The sequence below is a fragment of the Synchiropus splendidus genome, chromosome 8, assembly GCF_027744825.2.
Source record: "Synchiropus splendidus isolate RoL2022-P1 chromosome 8, RoL_Sspl_1.0, whole genome shotgun sequence".
NCBI lineage: Eukaryota > Metazoa > Chordata > Actinopteri > Syngnathiformes > Callionymidae > Synchiropus > Synchiropus splendidus.
In genome coordinates this window covers 22,225,283-22,245,520 of record NC_071341.1, presented here as the reverse complement: position 1 = coordinate 22,245,520, position 20,238 = coordinate 22,225,283, and the positions used below count along the sequence as shown (strand labels likewise).

The window sequence follows — 20,238 nt, the reverse complement described above, 5'->3', positions numbered from 1 at the left end:
AATTTATTGACCCTCATCGATCTGAGGCGAGTGCGTGACGTCAACTGCACGGCCCTGCGTGGGTGGCCGCCAGGTGGTGCTGTGTGACCCTGCTGTATTGGCGTCCACGCTTCTTCAAACATGAAGACTTTTGACTTCACTTGTTCATTTATTTACACGTACTGAGACATGATGATGGAACAACACTCAAATATCATCCACACACTGACAGAACGTATAGAATGCCTTAATCTAAAAACAAAACATCCGTTTGTTTCGACTTCAAAGTGATTCAAACCACTGACGTAACAACCTCTGGAATGACACTATTCAACACTGACTCCACAGAAATACCTGTTTTAAGCAGATTATAGGGAATAATCCGGATGACCTGAAACGCCCTGACATAGTCCGAGTTAGTGGTGTGACATGGCTCAGGTCGGTCAAACTGCTCCATCATGAGCTCCAGGGTCCAGGACTCTGAAGAGCTCTCAGGTGGTTCTGCAGGCTCGACATGACATCAGTGTGGGATCACGGCTACTCACACTGAGGGCTTTTCAATTTAATCTGGTGCTTGTTTGTCAAAGAACATGAGGATTCGGAGGGGGGTAGAGGTTTTGGGGGCGGTCACTCTTTCATACTTTTTCTCACAACAAATATAAAGTCGATCATTAGAGTTGAAATGTCTGTTAACAGATACAGAATATAGCGACTTTGCACGTCCAGATTACATAGATTTAAATGTAAACAATATATGATTCTATTCTGTATGTGAGCGAGGACTCCAGACTCGGGCTCCTACTCCAGCGACTGCAGCATGAGAAGCTGCTTCAGGACCTTGGTCTGACTGGTCTCCCGGATCTCCCCTGCCAGGAACATCTCGTCCACCACCGTGTAGACCTGCAGGGGGCAGACGAACACGCAGAGGAGGCCAGGTTAGAATCCTGTTGTCCTCAGCAGCGGCCACAGATTTAGATGAGTTGTGGAGGAGTGCAGGTGTCGTCTGTCATGAAGGCAGAACTGGCCCAAAAGACTCCTCTGCTCTGCTTCAGGGATGAGGTGAGAAGCTTCACCATGTGGGTGAGTAGAAGCTGTGCTCCCTATCTCACCCCTTTACACCATGACTTTCCCAACAAGGCTTCTGTATGATGTCAGTGCAGCATTTCATCTCTTTAGTGCACTCAGAGGGCAGAACTGCTCTCAAGGTAACGTTTCTTAAATCCACAGGAAAACAGAATTTGGCATCGATGAAGAGAGTGAGTGAGAAGACCAATTCAAGGTTGGTGATGTTAAAAAAGTGAGGTGGACTGAAACCTTAGGAAAGTGCCAGCAGTCGCTCACAGAATCGGCCGCTAAAAGTTTCCTCCTCTGAAGAAATCAGCGAAAACCAAAACAAGCGAAACGCCGGACGACCTTTCAAAGCACGTCGTCATGGTTACAGTCCGGCAATTAGCTTCTCAGAACATCAGACCACAAGATGCAAGTTTCTCTTGCAGCATGTTGGCGAGCGCTGATGGACCGACTGAAGCAGAGCGCCGGCTGTGCTAGCTTCAGAAAGGCAGCAGCCCGAGGGCATCGCTGCTGCTACTGCCGTGGCGTCTTAAAAATAACCGCGGCACGGACGAGCCAACACCACGTCTCGCTCCGGCACCTGACTCAAGTGGGCGACGGCGCTCGTGAAACATTCTTGGGCAGCAGACAGTTGTGGGTTTGTCTTGTTTGTCAACTTCCTGTTGTAGCGCGTCAGACAGCGCCAGCTAACGTGGGCAGCGTGTGGGCCCAGACGCCAGCGGCGATGAGCGGAAGCTCCGGCAGCAGTTTGGTTGAGATGTGTGTTTACAGTTGGTTTGACACCCCTGTCCTCCTCCTCACCCACTAACCTGTCGCAACATATCTGCTCCTGGAATAAGCTCCTCTCCTCATCTGCTGCCAGATTACTGTGAATGTTCAGTCTTGGGAACACGACTTTGAACCTTTAAGATCCCTCGCACAGGACCATCTGTCAGACAGCGAGTTCACGCCACAATAAGCCAAATCGGTTGGGTTCTGTGTGGATATCTCCAGTGAATCCATTCCAATAACTGCTCAGGTTCCAGCTGCGCCACCGCGATGCTGACTGTGTTTGCATTGAGGCAACATGACGCGTAGGCCTTAGCCTCTGACCTGGAGGGTTGCAGTTGGTGTTCAGAAGGGGAAGGAGCTTTACTGGAGCTGGTGCTGTTGCACTGCACCATGACGCCCATCGATCCGTGAAAGCAGAGACGCATCTGGTTTCATACTTGATTTGTTTCAGCTTCGGTATTGATGCAATGTATTGATCAGAAATAAGATTCTCCAGTTAAGAGAAGAGCGAGTCGGTGTTGGTCCGACACGTCCGTGGTGCTGTGTGCCAATGTGTGGGTCCTGATTCATGAAGCTGTCTACAGTGTTTCTTAATGTCTGACCAGAGGCTGCCAGAAACATTGTTTACTAGTAGGGATGGGCGATTAAAAAAGTTATCACGATAAATTAATGTTGGCGATAACGATAATTCTCAGGATAAATCCATGTTCGTTCTCTTCCATGTGTGGAACACAACAGTCTCTCTTGAAACTGTTTTATGATGAAACACATTAGTGGAGCATCATGATTTGTTGATGTTTGACTATAATAGTGAACTAAGCGTAGAGATGAGAAACTCAATGTTTCAGGTCTCTGGTAGAAGCCGCTGGTGTCTGACAGGCTGCTCTGCCAGCTTTATTTAGGGGTTAAATGGAGCCGTCTGTCTGCTGTCTCTCATGTCTCTGAACAGTTGACTAGATGCTACTGAAGAAATATTAGAAATCATGTGAAGAAATGACCTTTTCATCACATATCATGGTGTCTTTCGAATTTATGGTGAGATGCAGAATTGTCATGGTGGAGATTGTGTTTGGTGGTATATGGTGTACGATAAGTTATCGGCCGTCCCTATCAACTACTTAACAAAGGAGCAGATATGATATGTTCTGCATCATCACAGTTCAGCACTGAGGGTGTTTAAACTTGACTGAAGCACCAGGTGAAACCCAGACTCCAGCATCTGCCTTCCCTCCGTCATCCCACTTTGGTTACCTTGTAGAAGTTGAACACGAGGTCGAGCTCACACACGTTGTGGAAATACTCATTCAGCACCTGAGGGGAGAAAACCAAATGCCTGGTTAGAATTCAGTACGGAGCAGAAGAGGCTCAGGGATACAGCAGTGCTGCAGGTTTGTCTCACAGATGGTGATGTACGTAGGTGAACCTCTTTGATGTGTATTTGCGAGGAACTACTTTTTCGTCTGAGAGATGGGAACACCCTGCCCCAGCGTCTCACACCTATAGACGAGTGGTTTTGGACTGTTCTGTTCTGACAGAAAGCTGCAGAATATCCAAGCGATTTATATTTCATCAGCCCATCAATATTGTCAGACGGCTTGTCTCAGGAGATGAATAATTCACGTCTTTATGTCGAGTCGGTCCAGAGTGCATCTCTGCTGAAGCATGAGAGTTGCCGAGAGGATGTTTTCAAGCAAATCATTTACCCACATTCCAAAAATCAATCAGACCATGACGACCACATCATCATACTTCACTTACTGAGTAGCTGGACGCGTCATGTGTTGTGCGTGTCTGTTACCTCCACAAAGTTATGGATTCCCTCGAGGTATGCCAGGTTGTTATCCGTCACGTCCACACAGATGCAGAAGTAGAGGCCGGCGTAGCGCCGGTAGATGATCTTGAAGTTCCTGAACTGTGAAAGAGAACGGTCAAACCGGTTCTTGCCGACTTGGACTGGTGTTGTTACAATAACAGCAGATTTAGGTGAGATTTGTTTTCTCAGCTCTGAAGGGAAAACACAACCAGTCTGTCTCCCCAAACACAACTACACGGCTCAGTCCTGTGACTATGAAAAAGTACAATTTCAACAGATACAACAGCAAGTTTTAGGTTGAAGTAGAGTTTCTGCCAGGATTTTGTTTAAAACGTGGCATAACCCTGACCCCCTGCCCTTTTGAAAATGTAGTGTGTATATATATATATATATATATATATATATATAAAAGGCTAGTTTTTGATCATGAGATGTACTATTAAGACATGTTCCTGTCATTTAGTTCTGTTTTACCCCACGTCCAAAACCACCATAATGATGTCCACCACCATGACGCCTGGTGTTTTCCACTTTTTTCCATGGTTCATTCATTAGATTTCAGCTTTAAAATACAGATTATTATTATTATTATGAAGGCATGGTGGTTCTCATTTTTGCTGTGGCAGTGCGCCATGATTGTTTACATGTAGCGGAAACCCTGCAGTAATCGTCTACTGTTTGTCTCTACTACCTGTGTAGGTGGGGATTTTTATTAGAATTCACAATGTTGAAAAAATTGTAGAATTATAGCCTTATAATGCCATCTTTGCCTGATGAACATTCAAGCGATATTTACTAAAATTACAGTACAAAAGGGAAAAGTACCTTTTCAACTTTTAGGTCACCATACACCCTTCACATTCTGAAGCGACTGATTCATACTGTGCAAACACTATGCATTAGAGTTAAACTGAGAAGCCAAATAAATAGTCGTAAAATCATATATTAAGGAAAGGTTTTTGTTTTCTTCTTACAGGAAAACATATTAACAGTACCCGATTTTCTTCTGACGTTCATTCCCACTTTGTTCGCTTGCAATGCATAACTGAACATAATCATATTGGCGGATAAACAGTAAGGTTTAGAAATCTGCTCATATTAGTATCCGTCTATCAGCCAACCCATTAAATCAGTTCACTCAGCTTTTAAAAAAGGATCCATCTGAAGACGTATATCACAACATAAATCAATGCATGCTTGTTCATAAAGTCAGATCACAGTTATGACGTTGATCATTTGCAGACTACAAACCAAAAGCCACAGTCAGATTTGTCTACTTTTATAAATTATATTGTGTTCAAAAATAATAATAATCAAATATGTGCAGTATGCTTGTATTGGTAGGTTCTTCGGTCACATATACATTCCATACTGTGACGGTCCAACTTCCGAAGCGAGATAACTAATGCGTTGATGCTGGTTACATTAATGTAAAGTGTAGAGCAGCCTGTAAGCAGCTGATGGGAAAACTGTCAGCACACTCAAAAGCAAACCACACACTCTGCTAAAAGCTTCCCACAGACAGGATTGTGTGGTTTCAGTCATGATGGATTTGTAAAAGCTTCAAACAGATGAGCAATGTTGTGGAAAAACATCAGTCAAAACCAACAAAGACATCTGCTTCGTGATCGTAGCAAACCTAGTGAAGCGGTTCATAAGGCTTGACTTTTTGTGAGTACAATATCTGTATCCAGATTATGATCAGGGCAAGAATGAATGGTCAGAAACTTAATCCACACTGGTCCGTGAAAGACATCAGTACAGTCATTATTTGTTTGACTCCAGTGCATTTTTGGAGCCGCATACCTCCACAAAGTTGGTGTGCTTGGCGTCCCGCACGGTCACCACTGCGTGGACTTCTTCGATCAACTTCTGCTTCTCATCGTCGTCGAACTGCATGTACCACTTGGCCAGTCGTGTTTTCCCGGCTCGATTCTGGATCAGGATGAATCGGATCTGGTGTTGTGGAGGACAAGACACAACCGTGGCGTCAAACAGCGTTCACAGCAAGAAGAATTTTAATAGTGAACATGGCCAAAATCCATCATTCCAACCCGGTTCCAGAACCACACCCTTTCATTCAAGTCGAACACGGCCACAGAACGCAGTGGTTGCTGTGTTATTTCAGTGTAACTGTTTTAAGTGCATCACCATCCACGGACTGGCTGTAGTTAGTGACGACTAGATGTCAAGTGTTCTAACATATCGAATTAGAATGTCATCCGTGTTGCTTCCACCGCGCAAAGCTCCAGCTAAAACGCTATGTAGAACGGTTATGCAGGGCGTTTGCGACATATTTACCATTTTATCGTCTAGATATCGACCTCAGCAGCTCCAGAGAAACACGCTAATTCGAACTCTTTGGTCAGTTTAAGTCGTACATCAATGTATTTTTGACCGCTCGTCCGCTATATTCCACAGCTAACAGGAAGCACAAGATAAGCTAGGTTTGCGTTGCATCATGGGGGATGTCGTTTGAACACTCCCACATAAACGCACTTGGAGTGGAAATATTACTACAAGTCCCAGAGTTCTTAGGTGGACGACTGCCTTTGCGCCGTGTGTGGGTCACATGAGACGTTAAAGGCATATTGCAAATTATTAAAAATGCCTGTAATAGCGACATAGACTGACATAATAATGTATTTTATAATGTTAAAAATATTTTTTTTAAAATGCCCCCATATCAGTTGATGCATTTTTTTTTCACATGAATAACTGTTTTTAATGACTTGACTCTTTTTCACGTGAAATAATGCATTTGTCATTTTTATTAGGGACGTTCAGGGAGTAAACGTGGTGAAAGCTGACCCTTCATGTTAAGAAGGAGTGTTCTACTGGCTAGATTTGTCCATCTTCTGGTTCTGACTGTGAAGTTGAAAATGCCAAATGAAATGCTGCATTCAAATTAACAATTCACTTATCAATGAGCTTGAAGCTACATACTCTCTGAAATGCTGCCTTCATCCACTCTGTTAAACTCATTCGAATCACCGTTTAAACTTCAAATGTTTTACACAGAATGGGAGCGGAGGCAAATTATTAAACACAAACTTTGACCTGTTGCTAATCTTGCTCTGTGTTTTCAGGGCTGTGCAAATATTGCTGGGGGCACAGTGACTGATGCCATTGGACAGTTGCTCGTGCTCCACTCACCTTGAACCTTCTCGTGTTGTGTAATGACTCACCATTTTCCCTTTTTTACAAGCTTCATCAATGCAAGAGACATTGCAAAACTCAACCTAATTTCACCATTTGGTGACCTCAAAAGTCCCAGAACCAACTTGATGATTCCTTTCCATATGAAAAGGCCTCACTTCTACTCTGAGTCTCTCTGTCTTATGTGTCTTATTTCAGTCATTTCTTCTTTCAGTTGAATTACACAGCTTTGCCTCATGGTAAATATACCAAAGGTAGCAAAGCCAAATACTAGTTCAGATATTTACTGCATATTTTGTCCAGTACTGATTCTACACCAATAGACAAGTGTCTTGGTTTCACTCAGAAATTGATTTATTCTTTTCGATTACTGAACTGAGAAGAGAAACTCCATCATAGCGCCCCTCACCAAGCGGACATAAGTGGGAGTAACCTTTGAAGTTATTGATTTTCCCGAGTAAAGCATTAAATATTTTCCCTGTGTGCTGCTCAATAATGATTTAGCTGGAAGTGCTTGGATGATTTCACAGTAAATTTATGATGAAGCCATGGAACACTGAAATCCATTTGGGGATGACAAATAACAGTATTTCTACAACATTGAAGCCGTAAAAGAAAGAGGTGAGAGACAAATGAAGCAAATAAATGCAGGCTAAGCCAAGGGGGGATTAATACTTTCATTTATTTCCCTTTAAATCTCAGCGAGAGGTAGCCATAGATCAACTTGGTGCACAGTAGGGAATTTAGATACAAGCACAATATTGGATTTTATCGGTGGCGGAAATTAGATCAGGTGATGGTCAATAAAGCAAACAAGCAAACTAAACTAGGATAAATTAGCGATATAAATACTGAGGCTGGAGTCTATCCCAGGTCATTCACAGGTGGAGGACACCGCGCATAGGTTGATGCCAGGACTGGTGTAGATGGGCACTCACAGGTTATGGACTGGGAGGAATCCAGAGCTTCTAATTGGAGGGGCTGCACCTTCACATTTGAGAGATGCCAGTTTGTCGGCCATCTTGCCAGGATGCCCTTTGGACGCCCCCTGAGTGAGGTGTTGTGAGCATTAAAGACGTTTTGTATTTTTTACTTTTATTGAAAAAAACAAAAGCAGAACAAAAATAAAAATAGACAATGTACAAAAAAAATCTGGGATTGGGCCTAAATTTACAATATAAAACATGATAGAAAATAGAAAAAAGAGGAAAAGTTAAAGACAACCAGGGCTGAAATATAATCTCTTATAAGACTGAAGACTGGTCCCCATCTTCTCTCAAAGATTGGAGCCTTTAACTGTAGCTGTGCTGTTAACTGTTCCATTACACAAAGTTGTTTAATTTTCCAACAGTAGGAGGCTCTGGCTTCATCCAAAGCATTATTGTTATCATCTTTCTCGCAGTCATTAGAAGAAGATGAAACCTAAATGTCTGCTCATGGGACATAACTGTCCAGAAAAATGTCCAGTATAAATAATAAGGGATCCGCAGAGAGGTTCACTTTACGTAAATTATCCAATATACCTTTAACATCAGTCCAAAAGTGTTTCACAGTAGGACAATCCCCGAAGATGATTTGAAGGAGGTTTCTATGGTGACTTAAGTCTGGCCATCTTTCCTTGGACTGCTGCCCCCGCGTCCATTCTGACTGATGCACAGTATGACTTGGACCAGTTTATTATTTTTTTTAATCATTATTTATTAACAAATACACTTGCCTCGTATATTATTATGGTAATCGATATTGTAATTTTTTTATTTATGTTGATTTTATGAGTCAAATACATAATTATAATCAATAAATATGTTTCATTAAACGCGTATAAGGAATAAACGTCGGCGGTGAAGGGAGTGTGTGCGTGCGCGCGTGTGTGTTGTAATTGTGTCCACACGCCGCTGGGCGAGACTCTCTCTCTCTCTCTCTGCTCTCGCTGGTGTGAATGGGAGGGGAGATGCTGGATTCGGGAGAACGTCCGCCATTATTGGGAAGCTGACAAAAAAACAGACTTCCACACACCGTCACACGTTTAGCTGTGAGGAGCTAAACATTAGCGAGGCGAGCGCGAGCCCTCGGCGCCGACCCTTGTTCCCAGACTCGTCGCGGCGCTGCTTCCAGGACCGTGTTTCCTCCGGACTCTTTTATTTTGGACACAACAAAGGAAATAATAATTGGTCAAAACAACGTGGTGGTGAACCAAGAAGGAAAGAAAACACACACACACACACACACACCGAAGCAGCACTTTCCAGCGCCTCCTCCAACCCCTTTTTTCTCCAGCTTTTGCAGCCGAGTGAGAGACTTTGTACCGCATTTCTGGCTCGGGTTCTGTTCCTGACGAGCTTCGCTTGTTTTTCTGACCGGACACACGCAGAGGAAGAAGACGTATGCAAATGCTCGGCGAAAACTTCTGACGAGGCGAGCTCATGGAGCGGGCAGCCACTTTGTTTAGCCCTTAAAACAAGCAGAGAAACAGTCGCTGGGAGTGTTTCTGCCTCGATTCTGGACGGACTTCCACCGGCAGAAGGAGAGGACGCCGTCAGGAAAGCTATGGTACGTGGACCCTTCCTTGCTAAAATCACAATTCTGTTGATTTAAAAGGCATTCGAGGCGTTTACATGCTCCACTTCATCCCCTCGTTGCAGCATGGGTGTCCACCCTCGTAGCCCTCTGGGGCGCTTGCAGTTTTACGCCCGTAATAGTGATAATATAGTCGGGATGATAAAGTTGAACGATTCGCAGGGTTTAGTGGCCCCTCGTTCGTGTTTCGAACCAGAAGTTGGGGACTCCTCAAACATTCACCGCCCCTCATGGTCCTGTCAGGCCTGGAGAAACTCCCCAGTTTGCCCTACATTTACGAACAATGAAGACTTTCTACTGCTAAACCAGTCGGAATGGTGCGTGGATCTTCCAGTCTTCCTCTCAGAAAGCACCCCTGAATAATGTGTCAGGTTCCTGCCTTTTGTTTACGAGTGATGGAATCCTACCTGCTGGTTAATAAGAGGACGCGGATGACAAGTGTCATCGTCATGCATCTATTTTTGCTCCAGAACTGGTCGCAGATGTGTCAGAGCTTGACACCACTCCCACAGCAGAGTGGTCATCCCGGCAGCCACTCCCTTTCTTTATCAGTCAGGCTGCTGGACTTCTGAGTGTCCTGCCTGCAGGAGGTCTTTGGACCCACCTTATTGATTTCTGGATTGGCTGCTGAAAGAGAGTCAGAGACGGACAAATGTCAGGGGGGGAACTTAAAGGTGCCATGGTTTCAGTCACTGTTGCTGTGTCACTGCTGGGATGATGGTCAGATCCTTTCAGATGACCTCATGAGTGACTGACAGAGCGACTGACACACGTTGAAGTCATCTGATCTGGGAGACAAATTGTGGCTGAGTGAAAGTGGTGTGCACTTGTGTAATGACTGCAGACAGAATAGTCAAATTTCTTTTGAGTCTGTTGTGAGGTGAGACACGTCCTATTGATCCAGCATGTTACATGTGTTTCATTTCATTCTCTAGTGCAGTAGAAACTCTTGCAGGCTTGACGCTGTCGCAGCTGTTGGCATGAGCATTGGTCGCATTGTGTCCTGATCCAGGGGGTCGTGAATCGCTGACTGAAGGTCCTCCATCATCACTGAGATGGTGCGAGCTGATGCTCCTCCTCTCCATCAGCTCCATCAGTGTTGCGTACAATAGTTTCCGAAATCCTCACTGCCGAAGCCAAATCGGTCTCATCAGACATCAGTTTTTTTTTCTGTAGAATTTAGAGCATTAAATATTTCAACACTGAATTCTCAATTCATAGTATCCAGTGTCTAAAGAAATCTCATGAGATCTGCTTCTTAATAGTGTTAAAGTGCAGCGGTAGCTGCACTGTTCTACTACAGCAGACCAGGGCAAAGTGCGGTCTGGGGGCCATATGTGGCCCATTGCCTGTGTTTTTGCGGTCCTCATGAGGTCAGACCAAAACTAAACAACTGATAACTTGTCATTTTCTGTCATTTTTTCAGCCCCTTTTTAGCCAGTAACAGTAAATACAACACATTCCTGACTTAATTTTTGTTTCTTCTTTTCTTTTGTCATCTTAGTATTTTCTTCAAAGTTTGATGAAAAAAAAAATTGCCTTTTCATCTTCGATGTCTGTTCCATAGTTTTATGATGATTTCTATTCAACTAAAATACATATAAAATTATTTAATACCCTTGCTTCAGTTGAAGCTTATATAGTTCCCTTTGTCCTCATTACTTAAGATTTTTTTCCGTCACGTTTCGCAGTCATCGCCGCCTTTCTTTTGCCATGATGGCCCCTCTCAACAGTTCATAATGTGGCCCTTGAGGAAATCTAACTGCCCACCTCTGTACTCCAGTCATCTCCGCTTCACCCTTCTCATTTACTGTCAAGACAGTTGGTTGTCGTGACTTGACTGAAACATACCCCGTGAGTATGTTTTTTTCATCAGTTCCTGGTTTTATCATCGGCTCACTGCGGTGCCAGCTTCCATGTTAACACTCAAACACGAGTTCCTGGCTGAGAGACAGTCTCTGCTCCCAGGTAAATGAATTAGCAGCTGTCAGCACTTCTCTTCTGGTCTTGATTGGGCCCTTTGCAGCGCGGTCACACCTCCCCAGGAAGGCTCGTCTTCCTCTAATCGCCGTGCCATTTGCCCACTGCCGGCAGACTGGCTCGCCTCTCCCCAGCCAGCCTGTGGGCGCCCAGATCATGTTGTGAGTCCTGGTGTTGGAACATGTTGCTGGGATTAGCGGAGAGCACGTTTCATTCATCAGGAAGTAGGGCAGAGATCTGACTGTGGGCTGTTGCATCAGGGAAGTGGACCCTTCACTTGACTAGTGAACTAAGCGTAGAGATGAGAAATTCAGTGTTTCACGTCTCTGGTAGAAGCCGCTGGTGTCTGACACACTGCTTTGCCAGCTTTATTTAGGGGTTTAATTGAGCTGTCTGTCTGCTGTATCTCATGTCCCTGAACAGGTGACTCGAACTATGGACCAGTCTGGACACATTTCCTAGATGTTATCGAAGAAATATTAGAAATCATGTGAAGAAATGATCATTTAGTCATATTTTGTTCTCCAAATCACAATACAAAGTGTCAGTTCTTTGTCTTGTGTGATGAAAAACAGTTTCACGATTCGCTCTCCCAAAATGGTTGTTTTCCATTGCCTTATTGAAGATTTCACTAATACTTCTAGAATTTGTTGATGGTCCCTAACTGATGGCAGCTCCTAGCATTAGCGCTACCTGTGAGAGTGTGTCCACGATCACTGAACCCTAATGGGGACGCGGAAGAGGACGCTGCCGCCAATACCGGAGCAGAGCTCCGTCCAATATCCAACTATTTTCACCAGCGCAGCGAGAGACCTGCATGTGTTGATGTGAACCAAGACAGACGAGTGCGTCAGAGAACCTATGAGGACCACTCCATCTCATAAAATCAACAGGGATCCAGAGACTCAGAGTCAACCAGTGTCATGATCAAAGGTTCCCTGGATTAAAAATAAGTTTAAAACTATGATTGTGAACCAAAGTCCACCACACTCTCCACAACTGTCAAATGCTGGCGTCAGCTGTCAAACGCAGCGGAGCTGGAGAGCGTGGCGGCTGTCGTAGTTTCATCATGTTCATGTATGCAGGTCCAATGCAGCGAGTGTGTCATGTGTTTATCAAATTTATTGTGAGATGCAGAATTGTCACCGTGGAGATTGTTCTTGGCGGTACATCGTGTACGATAAGTTATCACCATCCCTACTGCAGACGTCTAACTTTTTGCTGCCCGACACCTTCTTCTGCAGCAGAAGCTCAGCCTCCCACCTGCCCACTGGCAAACGCTACCCCTCATGTAAAGGAGGTCACTTGTAAGTGAGTGTAAACCCTGTGTTTGATGGAGAAAGGAGCTAATTATAGCCGGCTGCTTTGGAGTTTGGTGGACCAGATTACAGTAGCTCCCCTCTCAATGGCTGCCTTGTTCTGGTGGCTGATTATTAGGCAGGGAGAAGTGCATTCTGGGATGATTGTATCTGAATTTCCATTATAAAGTGTGTCTGCCTCAGCTGAACCGAGATCCCGCTCGCTCACCACTGTTGTTCATTACAGATAGAAAGGCCTCTGTGCTTTGCCTTTATGCTGTTTCGCCGTCTGAATGGACGAATTATGTCGTGACCTTAAATGCTGCCACGTCTCATTGAAAACGTCAGCGGCTGAATCCAAACAGACAAATGGATTTGTAATCATTTCTCATTTTTTAATTGTCGGCTTTAATTGGTCTAAACGGCGGAGGGTGAAAACATCCGTCAGTGACCATGCATGTAAACCGCAGAGGAATGGTGACCTCTGGATGTGAGCGGCTTTGCGTCGCCGTTCGAGATACAATTACACAACAGAGGGACAGGGGCAACAGGCTCTGGTGGTGTGTGAGAGGCAACAAAGAAGGCAGTGAAACTAGGAGCAGTGAAAGAGCCACGCCACAAAGTAGCTTGTCAGTAGTCGGAAAAGGACTTGAGGGAGCAGAGTAATAAACAAGAACCAGTAAACTGCTTTTAGTTTCGGCTTCAGGCTGTGTTTCTGGTATGCACCCTTTCAGCTCAGGAACCAGCCAATGGCAGGCGGGCGCGAGCGGCTCCACTGCACGGCCGTTGCTTGCAGTTAAATTCCATGACTCAGCATGTCCCTAGATGAGATGTTATGATTGAGACGCTGCCAGTGAAATGTTGACGAGTTCAATTCATTGAAATTCTACGGCTGTAGTGTCACAGAGCCTTCACCAGCATGCAGGCCTGCGAGCTGGTGGGAAAAAGATTTCACACGCCCCATGCGTTCTCCTGCCTGCTCGTGGTCGGCCGCGAAATATTAACTTGCTGATGTCATTTATTTTGGATGAAATTGTCTATTTATTTATTTGTTTGTGTCTGTATAAAGGAGCCACACCTTTTGAGCTCCTTTGAGCCAGTTTTCTATGGTAATAACACTAGTACAGTAGTCATTGTCTGAAGCAAGGGTCATATTTTCCTACCACCGTTCTAGACTGAGGTCATGTATGAACAAGCCACAGGATTATCGGTGTCCTTTGTAGTGGGAGACGTGTTTTTTTTATTAATCATAAATAAAAGTATGAATTCAATTTGAAGCACCTGTAATAGTCACTTTATTGCTCCATAGTGTAGCAGAAAACGTTCGATTGCCCACGATGTCTTTGAGTTGCATGATTTTCAAAGCCGCTCGCACTTCACCGTTTTGCTAATTCTTTGAAGTGCCATCATCATATTCTCGGCTGAATAATCTATAATGACTGGTTTGCTTTGTGAAACTTAATACGGAATGTCTTTCAGCATTTTCAAAGTTGACAATTAAACCATGGGGAAGGGAAGTTGTGATGATATTTAAATATAGTCATTGGATTACCAATGAAGGCTTTTACTGTCTCTCTGTGGTTGTGGCTTTGCAGAACCGCCAAGCATGTGAAGGCTTGTAACTCATGCGCCTCAACACTTGAGCATCATGATGTCTAATGCGAGCGAGCTGGGATGTTGATGACGATCAAGCTGCCCCTCTGCCTCGTGTCCGAGCAGAGGCAGGAAAGTTACACGCCGATTGAGTCAAGACTGTGGAAAAATGTTCATTTTTTTTATGAATTTATATGAATGGTGGAATTCAGTTTGCCTAGCTTGTTGAAGGCTGGTCCCATGTCAGTGGCAGGCAACCCAGATCGAGTCTAGACTGAAATGCTGTGGTTTGATTGGGGGGTTGAGTCAACTCGACAGTGGGAGGATGGACTGTTAAATCAGAGCAGTTTGAGGCTAGAAAATTGTTGCCTTGTGAACGTCGGTGGAAACTAAGTTGGTAGCCACAAAATGAATCATTGTAATATGCAAAAAGGACACAATTACAGATGTGGTTTCTAAAGCATGTGTCGAACTCAAGGACCAGGGGCCAAATCTGACCCTCCTGGTTATTTTGCCGGGCCCACAAGAGCACCAAGCTTCCCAGTAATGCATGTCAATATCATGACTTGCAAAGTGCTCTAGCCTTGTATTTCAACATGAATTTGTTTTTGCAAGTGGAGGAAATGAGCGGCCACAATAATAAATAATGATAAAACATTTATGTAGCCTTTTTAGAACGATGCTCACAATGTGCTCAACAGGCAAAATAGCAAAGAGTAATTTCACTTGCTCGAAGGTGGACAACTAGGCTTTCAGCGAGAAAGAACTAAGGAAATGCAAAAAGTTCTGAGCAGAGACTGAAAGGTGGCGGTGCACGATCTACTCTGGCAGACTGTTCTAGAGTGCTTCATGCTAAAATTGAGAGTGTATTACGCCACTCTCTTTCTGCCATTGCTTGAGTGCTCCAGGGGCTCCGCCTCCACAGCTGGTTCAGCTACAGGCATTGCTGAATGTGAGGGACGGGCAAAAATACCACATTGAATGCATTCATGTTGTTAGAAAGCATGCGATTCCATCGGTCTGATGTGATGAGTCCAATTATATTTGCGGTATAATGTACACTTGAGACTGCACTGAGCATCTGAGTTTGTTTTCATCAGTAAAAGTTGTGTATAGAGGGCACAGCCGCACCCGCGGCTTATAGACTAGTTCTTCTCCTTTTTTTTTGCCCTCAACTTGGACTCTATTTAAAATGTTTGCAGTATAACAACCCGTCTTAGAGGCACGAGTAATGTTTACTGTTGTGTTTCAGTTGAGTCCTCCGACTGGAATAGGGAATTAACACGGATAGCAACACCTGCCTTTTTCTTTTTTGCCGCTTCATAATCACTCGTCTTTTCATGCCTACTAATTAAAACACAACACACCATAGTGACTGCCCTGGAGGCATCTTTGGATTCCAGACGAAGTGAGAAATAAATGAGAGAAAAGAAATATGCTCTAAACTTTCCGCGCCATAAAATAACACTCCGATCTGCAGTGCTAATATTTTGTCTCACCACTGGCCTTTCTATTGCAGAGAAGTGGAATTGCGGTGCCGATAAATAAAGCAGGTGATTTATATTCACATTAATGTGGAAGGCGCTTGGTAATGTACAACTCGACCTTCTCACCTACCTAACATAACTGTCGCTGGGGCTCTGGTAGTTGAGCGGCCGTGTGACAGTACGCATCATATTCTCTTTAAGGTGCAAAGATAAGGTGGCTGTTCATAGCCATTAGTTATCGCGAGCAGCGGGCCCCTGACACCTCCACATCGCTTATCTGGTCCATTCCCAGCTTCTGGCCAGAGCGCATGGTAGTTCCTGGGCTGATGAGTAAGCAGTGCTCGGGCTTGCGCACGGCCGTGCCTGCTGTTATCGATCGCAGCGTCGCGGCTTGTCATCCAGCCACCACTTAGCTAATGATGTCCATACAATTGTCTCGCAGCCAGGAAAACGGCCATAAAACAGTGGCGACCGGCGTCGGAATATAAGGAGAGATGAGTTTTACCGTCACACATATACATCCCCTGACAACTTTCTTCAATCTGAAGAAACACACTTCCAGTCAGGCTCCGCTCCGTTCCTTAATAATCTGAGCGTTGAAACAGAAAAATACACATCAGTGCATCACGTTCCTAATGTAAATAGCTGTTACCCAGAGTTGGCTTTCCACAAGGTTGTCATGGGTCATTTTTCTTCTCAGTCTGCGTAATTTCCCAGGATGCAGTGGGGCCCCCAAAAGTCCATAGCTCTTATGTCAGAGTTCATTTCCTGTTGCAGCTGCTCCTGAGGATCCACCATCTTACTGCATTCCTCATTGTGGCTTTGTTACTTAGATTTGAACTCCCTGCTGAAAACACATTAGTCAGATGTTTTTGTCGCTAGTTCTGCGATAGTGTTGTCACGCTGACGTGTGACAGCAGCCGTGGATCGACCGTGGGGAATGTCGCACAGCACATAATCAAACTGCAGACCTTTGTTGTGCCCATGGAGGCAGAAGGTCATGAAGAATCCTTCTGTTGTGGCTCAAGTCCACCCAACCGCCGGAGAGAAAGATCTGCAGAAAGTGTTATTGAAAAGTTTATTTTTATGCAGCTACTTTTTCGCCGTTCTATTGATTTAAAGAGGGTCAGATAATGTTGACTGTGAGGGAGAAAGCTGAGTAATTGTAATCCACCCTGAGTTATTGAAATGGTAATACATGATATTTTCTCTCTTCATAACACAGAGACGGACACACTATCAATCACCAGGACTTCAAATTTGCTCACTCTCAACCTGTCTCTGTCCGATATCGCCTCCCTTCCTTGTATTTTCTGTCAGGCAGTTCCTCCAAAACAGCAATTAATCACTGATGACTCGCGGAGTTTTCATCACACAGTGATTGCGCTAATTAGTCGTTGGGTTTTTTGTTTATTTATTTTTTGCTCGCGGTCGTTGATCGTCGACGCGGATGAACCAATAACTCATCGCTTGAAACAATTGAGAAAGTTGTCAAACACTTTTTCGCTCGTCCCTGAAAAACGAAATTAGCATTTCGCCTGCGAGGAACAGAATAATAGAATCCTTGCTTTTCCGAGTGATTTTCCTTCTGTGGATATTCCATGGTCCCAGCGTTTTAAGGTGCGAAAGAAGGGAAAAGTATTCATCAGACAGGAGATGCTGGGAGTGTGTGAAAACAAGATTACCCACAGTTGCGTCATCTTGTGAGCCGCAGACTTTCTGTGATATATTGGCACACAAACACCAACGTTGGTCATAAAAATAACCCCCTCAAAAATGTTAAACTTCACATCATGTAAGTTATGCACCTTCTTTCTCTCTTTTTAAGTCTACATGTGCTGAAATATCTTCAGCATGGCGAGCTTTCTAAGAAGACCGTGATTGTCCTTTATCATTTCGTATCAGTCATATGCTCTTCGTAATTTACTGTTAAGTTGCCACACCTATTACCACCTGCAGCTGGGGATCAGATATGCAACTTAAGGGTCAGTAAAATATTAACAAGCTGGACACTTTGGTTGGCGACCGGGTTACGGAGTTCAGATGATTTGGACATATGAAAGACAGTGTTGGACAGCAGAATGCCCTAAGGTGAAGAAGAAGAAGACTATCTGAGCGATTAATCCTTTGATTAATTATCATGGAAAATGCCTGTTCTATTCCGATTATTGGCCCTGTTTATTGATTGGGACACGCCAAACTCCCCCAACCCCCACTCCCACCCAACAGAGAGGTTCATGTTATTCTTTGTGTGCCGAGTCACCCAGCTCTAACTACGGGTGAGGTTCATGGATGTGGTGAAGGAGGACATGCAGAGCATTGGTGTGACAACCATTGATGAGAAATGCTGAAAGACGTTGTAGATGCAACTACAATAAGGCTCTGTGTCGGGTTTATTGATGTACTTTAGCATATCAAAACCCTGCAACCCTCATTTTCACGCTATAAAGCGTAGTTGAACAGATTGAACACTTACATAGATCGGATGAATGAAAGCGGGGCCTCAGACACTCTTCTTCTTCTTTTTTGTTACTCACACAGTTTGTGAATATCAATTCACACTTTGTTGCCTCTGAACATTTTCAAATCAAACCGTAATGTAGTGCAGTCACTATCCAAAGTTTTGCCATAAAACTTTACAAGCACTGGAAAACATGCATTGTCATGTGTGTGAAACTCATATCCAAACTTGCATAACAAAATTACAGCCACCAACTAAACATGTCTCTGATGAGTCTCACTTGCTTCTCACCACCATCACCAAAGATTGTCGATGATACTTCTCCAAACAAAACCTGACAACATATATTATACTGCATACTGGTGGTAATACTGTCTTCAGCTCTGCCCTTGCCGTGGCCAGCCATTAAGGTCATGCTGTTTTGACGTCTGAGAGCGTCTTGTTTGTGTGCGGATTGGTTGAGTGACCGCAACAACATGCCCTTGAACCCCCAGCTCGACGTGGGCCACGTGAGGAAGTGTGACGTCAGACAGTTGCCAACTCTCTGTTTTTGCTTCGCAACTATGTTGACGCATCCTCTGTTTTTCCCCGCGTCTCTGTGTTTGTCAGAGTTGGATCAAATTCTTGGAAATGGTGCAACTCGAGTGTTCTCATCCCCCACCCCTCTCCGACCCCTCAGCCTGTCCCTTTTGGAGGTCAGAGTTGACAAGAGACATGGCGGGTGATGTCAGCCGTCTGCTCTGGGGATGGAGGGGGCCGGGGATTCTTGAGGGACCCTCTGATTTAGGGTACCAGCTTTGAAGCAAGGGCAGGAAGCCGCGATGGCAGAGCAAGGGAAGGAACAGCTTGCTGTCTTTCTGCCGTGTTTGTTTTTTCATGTGTCAGTGCTAAAGTGGGAGACACGGGATGTTGATGGTCCAGCGTTAGTAGCCAAGAACCACTCGCATGTAAGTGTGCTCACATTCTTATCTGAGGGCCGTTTGTAAGCTGCTCATTTTTTCTGTGAAAACTTTGATTCAGCAGTATTTTTCAACATCTTCCTCAGCAAATCCTTCTGACACTTAAAATGAATAACATCTGTGTTTTTCTCTTGGTGTTTTTTCATCCTATATATTTGAGGTTTTTATTGTGTTTATTTTTTTCCCTAACTGTCTCTCTATATTTGCCAAGTTCTTGCGATAAATGCTTGTACTTGTTTTAGAGTGTCTGATAATGCTGTGAAGGTGGTCCGTAATATGTAGTCTGACTGAATTGATCCTGAAAGATTTGTCATTTGTGCTGTTCACTCACAAACATGTCCGCACACTTAGTGCTGATTGGCTGGAGAGAAAGTTAAGGGTCCAGCTTTGTCGCTTATCTGCCGTCAAATCTCTACTGATGGTCGTCTGCAGAATGGCTTTAGCAAATTACTGTTCCAGGGAAGGACAAATCCCTTCCATCAGATAGCTGTGGTCCTACGCTCCGTACTCTCCACTACATCAAAACTGTGAGTCAATACTTCACTCAACTTTTCTCTATTTGACCAGCGCTTGACTGGTTGATTTGTAGTTTACAATTTAAAGAAATTCTGCATTGATGAAGCGAAACATGTGGCAGGACTTGTTCTGAGGCGTGTACTGTGGAGTGTTTTCTCTTCTTCTTTTACTGCTTCGTTTTCCATACTCTCCAGCAGAAGGTCACTCTGCTCATCATTACCTGTGACTTGACAATAGAAGGCCAGTGTTGTAAAACCTGTCCCAACTGAAAGAGTCTGAGGTGGGGAATGTTGCGTGGCATGTAAAGCTGAGCGTAGCCAAACTCCCGTTGACCTCTACATCTTGTTAGAGCACTTACTCCCCCTCCCAGCACACATAAAACTGCCAACTTTACAACCGCATGTTTGCATATGGCAGCAACTGAGTCACACACCGCCCTGCTTCCCTATTGGCTACCGTGACATGCCAGGGCAGAGATGTTCAGCGTGTGGTTGCAACACAATGTTGTCGACCCTGCGTACGATCAGGCATGTTTGCATCACTTGCTCCAATGGTACTGGTGATGATACTGCCC

General features: G+C 44.4%; 2 protein-coding genes across 3 annotated transcripts in view; one reads left to right on the top strand and one right to left on the bottom strand.

Annotated features, from left to right (window-relative positions):
- Nucleotides 1-128: 128 nt before the first annotated feature.
- ap2s1 (adaptor related protein complex 2 subunit sigma 1) lies at nt 129-6,103 on the bottom strand. Its single transcript, XM_053873426.1, has 5 exons — nt 5,936-6,103; nt 5,441-5,590; nt 3,620-3,733; nt 3,073-3,132; nt 129-879 (listed from the first exon to the last, which is right to left on the bottom strand). The coding sequence occupies exons 1-5, from the start codon at nt 5,936-5,938 to the stop codon at nt 778-780; spliced, it is 429 nt and encodes a 142-aa protein (XP_053729401.1). The 5' UTR covers nt 5,939-6,103; the 3' UTR covers nt 129-777.
- Nucleotides 6,104-8,715: 2,612 nt separating this feature from the next.
- arhgap35a (Rho GTPase activating protein 35a) overlaps nt 8,716-20,238 on the top strand; it is a 57,413-nt gene continuing 45,890 nt past the window's right edge. Inside the window, exon 1 of one of the 2 annotated variants that reach the window (XM_053873423.1) lies at nt 8,716-9,343. The gene's annotated coding sequence lies outside the window, so the exon portion shown is untranslated. Of the gene's footprint in view, nt 9,344-9,369; nt 19,137-20,238 lie in introns of those variants that run through there. The other variant, XM_053873424.1, reaches the window with a different exon arrangement.

Coding starts and splice junctions, on each gene's coding strand:
- ap2s1 (XM_053873426.1), bottom strand. Junction 3,734..5,440: donor AGCACACCAACTTTGTGGAG/GTATGCGGCTCC, acceptor TCTCTTTCACAG/TTCAGGAACTTCAAGATCAT. Junction 3,133..3,619: donor GAATCCATAACTTTGTGGAG/GTAACAGACACG, acceptor TTCTCCCCTCAG/GTGCTGAATGAGTATTTCCA.